Genomic DNA, 12,096 nt, shown 5'->3' with positions numbered 1-12,096 from the left:
TGCAGTAAACAGGACAGCTATGGCAGATCAAAAATGTACTGTAGGACAGGCAGAGTTCAATGAGGAAGGCACATAGGCTTCACTGTGTGGGGCACCTCAATCACAAAAGCTGTCCAGGTTCTGTTCCTGGATCTTCTTCACACTGAACCTGAGGGCGTTAGCCCACGCCATCCTGCCAGATGTCAGGACTGAATCACAGCCATTAGTAGGAAAGTGAATATTTCAGTGGTGAAATACTACAGAAAAGGCTCATAATCGTGCTTTTCTTAGCTGGAATAAGGTCACAGCAGGTCCAGGGCTCAAACCCCCCACACGATCCTATGGGACCGGGCCTGTTTGCTCAGAGCCTGAGGACAACCACAGCCCTGTACCTGTGACCGCCACGTCATGCTGATTTTGTGTGGGGACACGACAGAGCAGGTGCTGCTCTGCTCCCCATCAGCATCAGCGTCCCATACATGTACAGGGACTCCAATTATTGTCTGTGTTCATCAGAGTATTAGAGGTACAAACTGTGCTTAGCAGATGCCTTTAGAACGCAGCTGTTCCCTGCAGGTGTTACAGTGGCCACACACGCATCTGGAGCCATGACAGCGGGAGCCCCCATCCCTCCAACCCACGAAGCCCAGCCCGGTGCCACCTGCCGCACACAGCGCGCTACGCCCGGCCCGGCCCCGCGGGGCTGCAGCCCCCGATCGCCGCACACACGCCGTCCTGCCGGGCCGGGCCGCCCCAGCTCGGGGAGCCGCGGCAGGTGCTGGGACCGGCACTCACCATCATGAAGAGGAGGAGGAAAGGAGGGACGCGGCGGGGCTCGGCCGGGGGCCGCATGCTGCTGCTGCTGCGGGCTCAGGAGGCGGCTGCGCCCCGAGGCGTGGCGCTGCCCGCTGCTGCCCGGCCCGGCCCCGCCGACACGGATGCGGCAGATCCGGCTTCCTGGAGGAGGGGCTCGCACAGCGCAGCGCCGCGCCCCGAGCGGCCGCCGCAGGTGCGGGGAGGAGGGCGCGGCTGGGCCGGGGCGGCATCCGGCCGCGGAGGGGCCGAGCAGGCTCGGAGCGGCGCAGCGCTGCAGCTCGGCACGAAGCGGCCGCCCCAGCGCCGTCGTTGCGCCTGCGGAGCTCGGTGCCGGCACGCCGCCCTCCCCTCCCTTTCCCTCCCCTCCCCGCTCCGCCCGCCGGGCCCGTCTCGCCCGGAAGCGGCGGCCGCGTCTCTTCCGTCCCGTTCTGTGTGCGCCGCTCCCCGCTATGGCCGGGCTGTCCCGCACGCTCGGCATCTTCGGCGGCTTCGTGGCCGTGGTGGGGGCCGCCTTCTACCCCATCTACTTCAGGCCACTGCTGCTGCCCGAGGAGTACAGTGAGTGCTCGGGGCAGGTCCGGGGAGCGGGCAGGAGTTGGGTTCAAGGTGACCCTCCGTGGTTGGCTTGGAATGGGCTGTACATAACTCAGGTCGTTCCATGAAGCGCCGTACCGGGAAGCCCCGCGATGCCCCAGTAACAGCGCGGGGAGTCGGTACCTCAGCGCCTGCCAGGCCGGGCGGGGAGCGCTGGGTGTGACGCATCTCGGGCCGTTTGTTTGTGTGAGGGCAGACGAGGCGCCGCCATGAAGGTGTATGAGGTGAACGAAGAGATTTCTAGGAAGGAAAACAAAAAGGGCAACGCAGCTATTGATCACCTCGTAGGGACTTTAGCCTCGCCTCGATGGTGGAGTAAAATTTAACTTGCGAGCATCCAAAATAATGGAAGGAAGTTTGTGAAGGTGGAAACTGGCCCAAGCGTGGTTTTGGCACACACACAGTGGGCAGTGAGCACTTATAACACACTCATGCTTGCTAAGTAATACTTGATTTCAGGCTTCGTTTATCACATGTGCCTCCAGCTCTCCTTGGACCGCACCTTTGTTAATTTCCTGTGTGCTTTGACGCTTATCGGCTGTATGAGAGCTGTGTGAGTGTTCACCTGATGCTTAGATCAGAATGTGCCATTCTGTGGTTGTGATACTTCAGTGGAAATATTAACAGGAGGGAGAACTTAATTTTTGGAGTAAGCTGTGTAACAACAGAACTGTTATAGAAGCTTATGCCCCTCATTGACATGAGCTGTGGTGAAAAGCTCATTATTTCTGTGTAATAGTAAGCTGGGTCTGAAGTCTCAGTTTTCAAGGGGAAATAGTTTCAAACTAAAAGAGGGGAGACTTAGATTGGACTTGAGAGAGAAGTTTTTTACAATAAGGTTGGTGAAGCACTGGAACAGTTGCCCAGAGAAGGGGGGTTGCTCCATCCTGGAGGCTCTCAGCATCAGGCCTGATGAAGCTCTGAGCGACCTGATCCAGCTGTGTAGGCATCCCTGTTCATTGCAAGGGTAGTTGGATTAGATGGCCTTCAAGGATCTCTTCCAACTTAGATATTTCCTTGATTCCAAGTCAGACATCTCGATCATCATCACATGGAGTCCTGCAGTAGGCACGAATGGCTTTTAGTTCTCTGGAGTGATTCTTGACAATGTTTTTTTTAAAGGCTTAAAAAGTTCAGTGAGAGGCAAGAGGCTGCTACAGCCTTTGATGTCTGCTTCATGTGTGAGGATTATCCCCCTAAAGTAGTGCTCATGCCTTAAGTTTAGGGATCACAAAAAGCATTGTTTGTAAAAAGTAGTCATTACTTTAAGATGGTTATCTTATAGATTGTAACCTTGCAGAACTAACTAGTTCTTAGTTTCTCTGCTAAGTGCGAATGCTACATTTGTGTTGTATACTTGCATACTCATCAGGATTTTACTGTGTGGGGTTTAGACCTTGCAAGGCAAGGTCAAGATGTTTTCATATTTTATTAATATTGTTCTTTCTGTTTTGTTTTCCAGAGAGAGAACAATCAATAAACCGAGCTGGTATTGTTCAAGAGAATATCCAGCCTCCAGGTATGATTGATTCATGAGTTTGTACTGTTTTAAAGGTCTTCTTGAAGACTTGAGTATTTCTATGGATTTAAGTAATACAGTGAAGAATACATTCAAGTAATGCATGTATTAAAAACAAGCAAACAAAAAAAGCCTTACAGTGAAAACATTTTCTCAGGCTAATTCTTCACTTAAAATTATGGATTTAATACGATCTGTTTTAAATTGAATTAGCCAAGGAGGTTGTAGTGATTCTATTTTCACTCTTTCTTAAATACTTTGTACATGAGACAGTAACTTTTGCATAAGATCAGAGTAAACAAGCCATGAGTGGTCTGAGCTCTAGCTGTAAAAAATAGTTTGTTGCACCTTTCTTCTATTGAATGCTGCTTTACACGTCAGCTGAAACACAATTGGTGAGGAATTTTGTCATTACTTTTCAGCTGCATAGGAGGAGGAAATATGCAACGCTAAAGAAAATCTTGAATGCAGTGCTAATAGCTTTTTGATGACTGCTGTTACAAGTAGAAGGAGTAGGAAAGTGTGAGGGGAATAACATCGTACTACTCATTTATACACAATTATATCATAATTGATAATTCTTTGTCTCATATAGAACTGGCAAGGTCGATATTTCCCATTTAAAGTTGTAAAGTACATGTCTTGATGAAACAGTTTGTATTTGAATATGTTAAAGGGTAACTTAACTCCTATTTTTAGAAGAGCCTGACAGCAACAGCAGGAGAAAATCCAATAGGATTAATGCCATGTCCTTACTATGCGTATCACTTAAATCATCAATGCAGGACTGACTTTCTAAGAAAGCAATGACATTTTGAAGAGGAGCAGGCGAGTTATGTTGGCATAAAAGTCTTGTAAATTTGCTTTTTATTGAACAGTAAAGAAGACTGGACTGTCTCATTTATCCAAGATGCAGGTACTTAATGACCTGTCCTCCTCAGTGTAATTTTTACATATGAATTTATCTGTTGATGAGCATTTATGAGGTCCTGTAGTTGAGTGTGAAGTCCAGACAAATTGAAGTGTGAAACAAGATGGGATTCCAGGTGTTTCTTTCCAACAGTATCGTAATACCTTATGTGCTGCTGTGATGACTTTTCTGCTGTCTGAAGCTTAAGATGAAGATGAGGTTGAATTCCTAAATACTTTTCAAGCTTAAGTAGATTTTTGAGCTCAGTGCAGAAAATGTTTTTGAGAGTCATTTGTGTTTTGCTTTTCCACAAGGCTGGAATAGCAGACAAGATTGTTGTTTTTTTCCCAAAGTTGTATTTATGAACTGCGGGTATTTTCATATTTGATTTGTAGGGTTAAAAGTGTGGTCTGATCCGTTTGGAAGAAAGTAGTGTTGCCAGCCTGGTGCATTTCAAGGCAGAACTGAAGATGAGTTATTTCTTCTTACACTGAAGTGTGCCTTTAGTCGTTGCTTGAGAAGAATTGTGATCATGTTGTGTGGGCACATGTGGAGCAACAAGCGATACTTGTTGGAAAGCCAAGAGGAAAAAACATCCCAGTTTTGGCAGAGTGCTGTGGCACAAAGGATGGACTGCTGGAAAGGTGATTGTTTCTTGTGTTTGGAAGTAAAGTATTTACTTCCTTGAGAAAAAGAACTACTATTTTTGTGGTTAATCTGTAAACATTTGGAGAATAAATTATGAATAGACTAAATAATGCAGACCACTGCAGTTTCCTCCCTAGATTGAAGATTGCTTTCTGTGGTTTAATTGTGAAAACGTGATAGAAGTTTATACTGAGAGAGACTACTGTAGATTTGTTCTCTCTTAGGCAGAATATAACATGGCGCGTGAGAATTTGTGCATTAAAATTTCTTCCTTTCAAACCAATGTGTATTCTTCATTATTTGTTATATATTTTGTGAGCAGGTGTGATGGATAACCTTGACTGGCTGCCAAGTACTCACCTTGCCAGTCTCTTGTTCCCACGCCTCAGCAGGATGGGGGATAAGACAGGATGAAGAAGCTCATGGGTTTTGATGGCAACAGGATGATTGTTAACTGTCTACTGTTATGGGCAAAACAGATGTGTCTTCCATGAGTTGCAGTGTGGATACTGACTCTGGCATGGTTTTCTCCACCACGCTGCAGGGGAATACCTTCTCCGGTGCCCCTCCTTGCCCTTTTTTTCCTGCCACTTTTACTACTATTTCTCATTTTATCCCCCTTGTTCTGTCTGCCTTTTCTTGATGTTTCTTAAATATGTTTTCACAAAAGTGCCACCCATTTGGCTGGTGGCTAATCTGTCCTCTCTGGGTGCATTGGGACCAGCTGGGACTGTGTGTGTCATGGTGTTGCAGCCCACCTCCCTCCCACCAAAACCTTGACAAGTACATCCAGTAAAGTACATTGGGACTTTGGGGTAGAAAAGCAGGTATTATAAAAGGTATTTGTAAAAGCACCTTTATGATGAGTATGATGATAGTCAAAACAGCCTAATAAAGGATTGCTCCTATTTAAAATGATTACCCTAATTTACCTTAATTTACTTGGTAAATTAGGGTTCTGAATAAATGGTGTTGTCAGAGGAAAGAGGCAATCTGTAACCTGCAGTAATCGCTGTATCCCAACTGATACTGTTGAGTACAGGTGTAGCACATGCATTTAACTTGAGTATGTTATCTTCTTTTCTACACTTAGTATTTCATTGTAAGACAAGCATTTTAAAGACTATTGCAAGAATGCATGTGCAGTGAGCATTACTCATTAAGTGAACAGGTGTAACATTTTTGGTTTTTTTTTAGACATCACCTGGCTTTCTTAATGACAGATAAAAGACTCATCTTTTACAGTGTTCTTTGCCAAAACAATTGTTACTTGATATCCCTCTTCTGCCTTTTGTTGCTGTTTCCCTCCCACACAGACACATACTTCCTCTTCTAATTTTCTCACATCTTTAAACCTTATGTTAATGAGTGTCTTTTTCAAATCTTTGATATATATATAAATCAAATATATATATATATATAAAATTTATTCTAACTGGTATATAAACAACGAATACGACTGTATCCTCTGATGGACTCTGATAAATGTTTCAAAAACTGTGCTTTAACAACCTGACAGAAGCAATTGCTTGTACTAAGTTTGGGTCTGCTGTTTTAGGCTGATAAGTTTGGAAATTATTAGAACTTGTATTATGGAGAGGTGGACATTTTGATCTAAACCCAGACATGACTCCGAAATATTGTAGACTGTTAATGATACAATGAAGCTCTCAAACACAAACGCTATAGGATGAGTAAATAGAACTAAATGTACTGGCAAGGAGGAAAAACGAGATTTTACAATACGTGCTGAAGACTGCACTTGAATTCACAGAATCACAGAATTATCAAGGTTGGAAAAGACCTAGAAGATCATCCAGTCCAACCATTACCAATACTTCCCAGCTAAGTCATATTCATCAACACAACATCCAAACGTTTCTTGAACACTCCCATGGTTGGTGATTCCACCACCTCCCTGGGCAGTGCATTCCAATGCCTGACTACCCTTTCCGAGAAGTAATATTTCCTAATGTTCAGCCTGAATCTCCCCTGCCTCAGCTTGGAACCATTGTTGAATTGTTGAGATTGTTTTCACTGGTAAGGTAAGAAGGGATTTTTTTTTTTCATTGGTACTTAAATACATTGAGTAGCATTAACTGATCTTCAAGTATTTCTGCATAGATGCTCCTCAACAACAACAATGTCCAGAAAAAGAAGCAGTTGTTATTTTTGCGGTTTTCTACACCAAAATAAATCATGCATTTTCCCTTCTTGCAGTCTAACAATAATTAACTACTTATTTTCTCAGAATTGTGTACACTCCTACTGACCTTCTTCACGTTAATATGCAGACACAGCAGTAAATGGAAAGCTGCATTGACTTTTTCGGTGATGCCACACAACCCAAATAGTATGTTTGTTAGTGGGAGGAAATTATTTTCTAGCTTCTAAGAAAATGCTGCAAAAGATAGGAGTTTTTATGTGGACAATGTAGGACTGGAGGGCAAAAACCAAAGTGCAGGGTAAAGCATATTGAAGCTCTTTTTAACATATTAGCCTAGCAAGAAAAATAGTGCAGTGTTTAAGATGCTGCCTTAGAAATTAGGATTGCTGTGGCCAGTTCCATGTTGTGCAGACTTGTGCTTTTTTCTGGCAGCACTTTGGTAATTGAGCTTCGGTTCCATTTGTAAAATAAGAGTAATAGTGCACCCCTTCCATTCTAGGCATGATGGAGTTAAGTACAGGGGTTGATTATTTTGATAATATGGAATAACCTTTTTGGTTCTTACCTTTTCTTCATGATTTTTGGAAAAGCTGGACTGGGAACCAAATATTTTGGTCCTGAGTATTTAAATGTTTTAAAGACTCTTTTTCAAGAAGAAACAACTGAAATTCCCCAGGGCTTCATGTGCTAAAATATGTTCTGGGTACAGAATTTGGGGTTTTTGGAATCAAACAGGAAACTTACTGCTTTTCATTATAATGATGTTTATTTCAAATTCTCCAAATTTGAGCATAAACTTCCACATGTTAATTGAAGTGTGACCCAATGTGAATGTTACTACTGTTGTGCAAAAAAGAAGTAGGAAAATGGACAGATTTTGCTATGGGCTCAGGTGTCTGTTTTAAGCACAGACCTTATAAATTTTCATGTACTTTACTTGCCACCTTTCCTGTCTTCTGTAACAATGGGTGCTACCTTGCTGCCCTTTGCATAACTAAGAAGTAGCTAAAAGTCTTATAATATAGCTGAAAGCATTGAGCAGGTGACACTGAGTACCATTTAAAAGACGTGAGGGAGAACAGGAATGTTCTGTAACCCTGGAGGGATAGCTTGGAGATAGGATGGTGGGCATAAAGGGGAGACAGGGCATACTGGTCAACTGAATGGACAGGAGCATGAGGGCCAAAGGACATACAACCACTGGAAACCATTCTTTGTTAGCTCTATTGCTCAGAAATCAGGATGCCCCTTTCCCTCTCCTCTCTGTACTTTAGCAAATCAGAGGTAAACATTTCTGAAGAAAGTTCTTAGTAAAGACAGTGAAGTTATCATGAAAAGAGAGGATCTAAGAAGACTGAATGTAAATATCCTTCATTCCAGCCTACCTTGGGAGGTCAGAAATCACAGAATAATTCAGGTTGAAAGGGGCCTCATGCTGAAATGTATCTTTCAGGCCACAGGGAAAGGTACCTCCTTCACTGTCTGCTTTTTCCTGTAACTCCCTACGGTACAGTATCAAAAATACCAATCAGGATAGAGGAGGAAGGTACTCCCATTGCTTCAGCAAAAATTCATGTAGGAGGAGTCCTTCTCAGCCACCCATTCACTCCCAAAACTGGATAGTTCTGGAAAAGTTTAGGATTGTATTTATTCTTTTAGCTTGAAAGAAGAGAAACCACAGTGGATATCAACCATTTGCTCCATGGCTGCTCCTGTGACTGCTGGGGTGCCAGTGATTGTAGCAGACCACCTCTAGATCCAGATTTCCTCCCCATCTACTGGTAAGAGGGACATACATACAAGAACACTTAACTTGTGCCATTACTGACTGCACCATTAGGAGACTTCTGAAGTCTGGAAAGCAGGTAATCTTATTAACAGAATCTTCATTATCTGCTTGTAGCTTCCTCTGAAATAAGTTTTCCATTCCACTGGTCCTTACAGTTGTCCTGTGAATGGCTGCCACATGCTTGCTAGGTGTTCCAACAAAGAATTTCTCATGGTTCAGTCCAAAGTCCCATGTCCCACATTAAGAACTTATGGTCTATTATGCTCCCCTGCATTTTCTGTGTGCTTTTAATGTGATTTATGTGATTTTATGGCCTCTGCTGCCTTCTGCCTTCCTACCCCTCTCTGCCTCTGGGTCAAAGCAATGATGCCAGCAGCACCATTAGCAGAAGGAGCCTCTAAGCAGCTCATAGTGGGATCTAAAAAATGTATTTCCATATATCGTCTGCCATGCCTACTAACCTGTTGCAGACTTCCTCTTATTTTTTCTTTTTTTGGCTGACAAGCCTTTGGTTCATAGCAAAAACTCTTGTTATTATTCTATATTGCACCTAGTACAGTTATTTTTTGTCCCGTAGTGATCATTCTAGCTATTTAAAATCTTTTGTTTAGGTATTGTCTCTCAAATCATTTAATTACAAGATTCCATACTGTTATTTTTTGTGCCAAGCAACTACATTTGTCCTGAGACAGCTCTTTGAGGAACACCATCATTAAAATCCCACCAGGCCAATGACTTTCTTTTCGTCATTTCTGCTTTAGCTAGTTCCATGGCTTATGAGTCTTGTAACTAATTGCATTCCATGTGGCATCATTTAAATGCTTTGCTAATGTCCAGACAGAATGTACCCCCTGATTTTTGTCATACTAATAAGCTTATTAAGTAGAAAGATGTTGACTTTTGGAATTTTGATGTGCATCCCTATTTCTCAGTACTTCAGAATTTACCATGCTCTCCTATGTTTTTCTTTTTGTCATGAAATAACATCTAGGTAGAAATTCTCTGAAAGAAGTCACAGATGTACTTGGACATTGTTCTACTCTTCTTGTCTGCTATGCCTTAATGCATAGCAAATGAAATATTGAAACTGTTAAAACTAACTAAACACTGTGAGCATAACCTGCCTTACCAGCCCAAGGAGAGATGTTTGCTGCTATTGGCTGCTTGCAAAAACTTTTTGTAAGTTTTGAGTTTTGTATCCAGTATCCATGTTGTTGATTATTGGCCTGACTAACAGAAAGTTGCAGTAGGTGTAGCTCAAGAACACAAGGCTGGTTTTATTGAGTCAGAAAAAACTTGTAACACATCAAGCTTAAAGGAGAGATTATTGACAAAATGTGATTTTTTTTTTAATCTAAGTGTTATCTCTGCATCATTAGCAAAATTATTCAGGGTGATGTGAAAGAATTTACATCTGGTTTCCACAGGTCATTGAGTGCACATCACTTAGTAAGGGTCTTGAGAATGCAGGTATGACATTCAGATAATGACAGCCTAGAAGAAAATAGGAAGTCTCTCTTGGCTTCAATCCTTTGGATTCAAAGAAGAGGTACAAATTAAGGTAAAGTTATATCATATCAATTGCACCATTGGTTTTAGTGGAAGGACACTTTGTGATTCATTTGTGAACTGCTGCATCCTTTGTGACTTACTTGGAATATGGTGTGTAATTCTAAAGATGCCTCACTCCATCCGATTTCACGTTCTGTTTCCAATCAGTGATTTCACCTTACCCTTTGCCAGGAATCTTCTCATGGTGATGCATTCTGTCTAAAGCTCTGGTCATCTTTAAGTCTTAGAAGTACAAAATGTATTTAATTTTTGTTAATTTTGGCTTTCCAAGGTAAAAAGGGCTTGCATGCTACTCTGTAGAGATGAACGTGAATCTTAAAGATCAAGCTGGTAGTTCCAGGCTCTGATTACAGCCTTAAGTCTAGGGGAGACGTAGAATCTTCTAGACTATTTTTTCTGAGTTTGTAGGTAGATAGCTCCACTTGTAGAGTGAACATGCTGTGTGTTCAACCAGTAATGCAGAAATGCTTAGTTGTGAACACAGCTTTGTTCTGAATCATAGAATCACCAAGGTTGGAAAAGACCTAAAAGATCATCCAGTCCAACCGTTCACCTGTTACCAATAGCTCCCACTAAACAATGTTCAAGAAGTATTCACTACTGCATCGCTTAGGAAACTGTTTCCTGTGGCAGTTGACTACAGCAGGTGTAAGGGTCCTTACTACTTAGTTCTTTCGGGATTCAATAATTTTGTCTCTTGCAGGACTTGTGTCAAGTCAAGGGAAACTACTGCATACTTGTAGTATGGGGACTCTTCTCTACTTCTGGTCTGTCCATCCAGGAGTAGGTACTGAGCTGGATCTTCAGATTCAAACTATCTGAAAATCTGACTTTTTCAATAAAATGTCCTTGATGCGTAGCCTTCTTTGTGTATGAAGCACCTATAGCATTAAAGCATTAGGGGAATATTTATGTTTGCTTTGTTGATACTATCTGAATGAAAACAGAAGTTATACTCTTCGGACTCGTGTGTTAGTTAATGTGTTGATTATCTTACTAACAAATTTCTCACTCGAAAACATGGCAGGGGACTCCCCTTAAAACAACCCACATGTTCCAAGTATAATTGTATGATCTGATTCATATGGGTATTTCTGAGTTAAATGCTAGCTCTTATGTTGGAAGTCTACTTTGTAATTCTAATGGATGTACTGTTGTATCACAGTTGAAAACACTATATAAAAAGTAATGAAGGTGGAACTATATCCAGTTAAATCTGAAGAGGGTGGATTTCTAGATGCTGCATAGATGTATTGGAAGGGAATTTTTGCTAAGGAGTTACGTGCACACAGGAAAGGACACAAGACTAATACCAGACTAAACTTCTGTGCCCTCTTGAGAGCACCAACACTGAGATCTTCGGGTCGTTGACTGGATTAATATATCTTGCCAGGAGGCTCCACACAGTCTGCAGTACGTTTAAGGAAACAGAGGATCATGGTGAAGTCCCAGACTTTACTTGAGTACAGGCCAGTGTGATGAATGCACACATTATGTGTCCACTGTGCAAATTAAAACTATAGAGCTGTGTTCACTTTTCCCACTAAGGTTGGGAAGTAAGTAAGTAAGTAAGTATGACCAGAAGTTACTGCTCAATGACAGTATGGATGGAATGGGATTTTGAAGATGTCTGCACTGCCAGGAAAGGTGAGCTGGTCAGCCACGAGCTGGCATCTGGATGAGCTGGCCAGCCACGCTCCCTATCAAAGTTTCTCAGGTAGGAGGGCTTTGGCAGCTGGAAAGCAGCCATGCAGTGGGTCATGCATGATAATCCCAACTCTCTCCACCCAGCAGAGCAAGAGCTACAGCCACGTTTTTGCAAACTCCAGCAAGCACTAGCAAAAGATCCAGGACTGTTCAGCCCAGTCAAGACAAGAACAGAGCCATCCCTCCACACACCTCAAACTGTCCAAACCATGTACTGATATTCAGTTTGGGCAGTATTCTTATTTCTGTAAAGGAGTGATACTAACAACTGAAAGCCCTCTGTGCAAGCTCTTTCCAAATGCTCGTCTCTCGTTTCCCTTGGTCTGGAAGTCATTTTAGATTTGCCAGCTGGGACTCAGCCCCTGGGCTGATTCCAGCACCTGAGCCTAGGTTTA

At 42.7% G+C, this 12,096-nt stretch overlaps 2 protein-coding genes across 2 annotated transcripts in view; one reads left to right on the top strand and one right to left on the bottom strand.

The window, feature by feature from the left end:
• The window catches only part of SEL1L3 (SEL1L family member 3), a 30,822-nt gene extending 29,665 nt beyond the window's left edge, over positions 1 to 1,157 (bottom strand). The window contains exon 1 of the mRNA XM_015862695.2: positions 775 to 1,157. Within this exon, the coding sequence (XP_015718181.2) occupies positions 775 to 831 (57 nt within the window). The 5' untranslated portion in view covers positions 832 to 1,157. The remainder of the gene's footprint in view (positions 1 to 774) is intronic.
• A 51-nt stretch (positions 1,158 to 1,208) lies between these two features.
• Positions 1,209 to 4,745, top strand: SMIM20 (small integral membrane protein 20). Its single transcript, XM_015862697.2, has 3 exons — positions 1,209 to 1,353; positions 2,852 to 2,908; positions 4,214 to 4,745. The coding sequence occupies exons 1-3, from the start codon at positions 1,245 to 1,247 to the stop codon at positions 4,249 to 4,251; spliced, it is 204 nt and encodes a 67-aa protein (XP_015718183.2). The 5' UTR covers positions 1,209 to 1,244; the 3' UTR covers positions 4,252 to 4,745.
• Positions 4,746 to 12,096: the final 7,351 nt, after the last annotated feature.

Source organism: Coturnix japonica, chromosome 4 (genome assembly GCF_054131305.1).
Source record: "Coturnix japonica strain WE chromosome 4, WE-NBRP24, whole genome shotgun sequence".
Lineage (NCBI taxonomy): Eukaryota > Metazoa > Chordata > Aves > Galliformes > Phasianidae > Coturnix > Coturnix japonica.
This window is presented reverse-complemented; position numbering and strand designations above follow the sequence as displayed.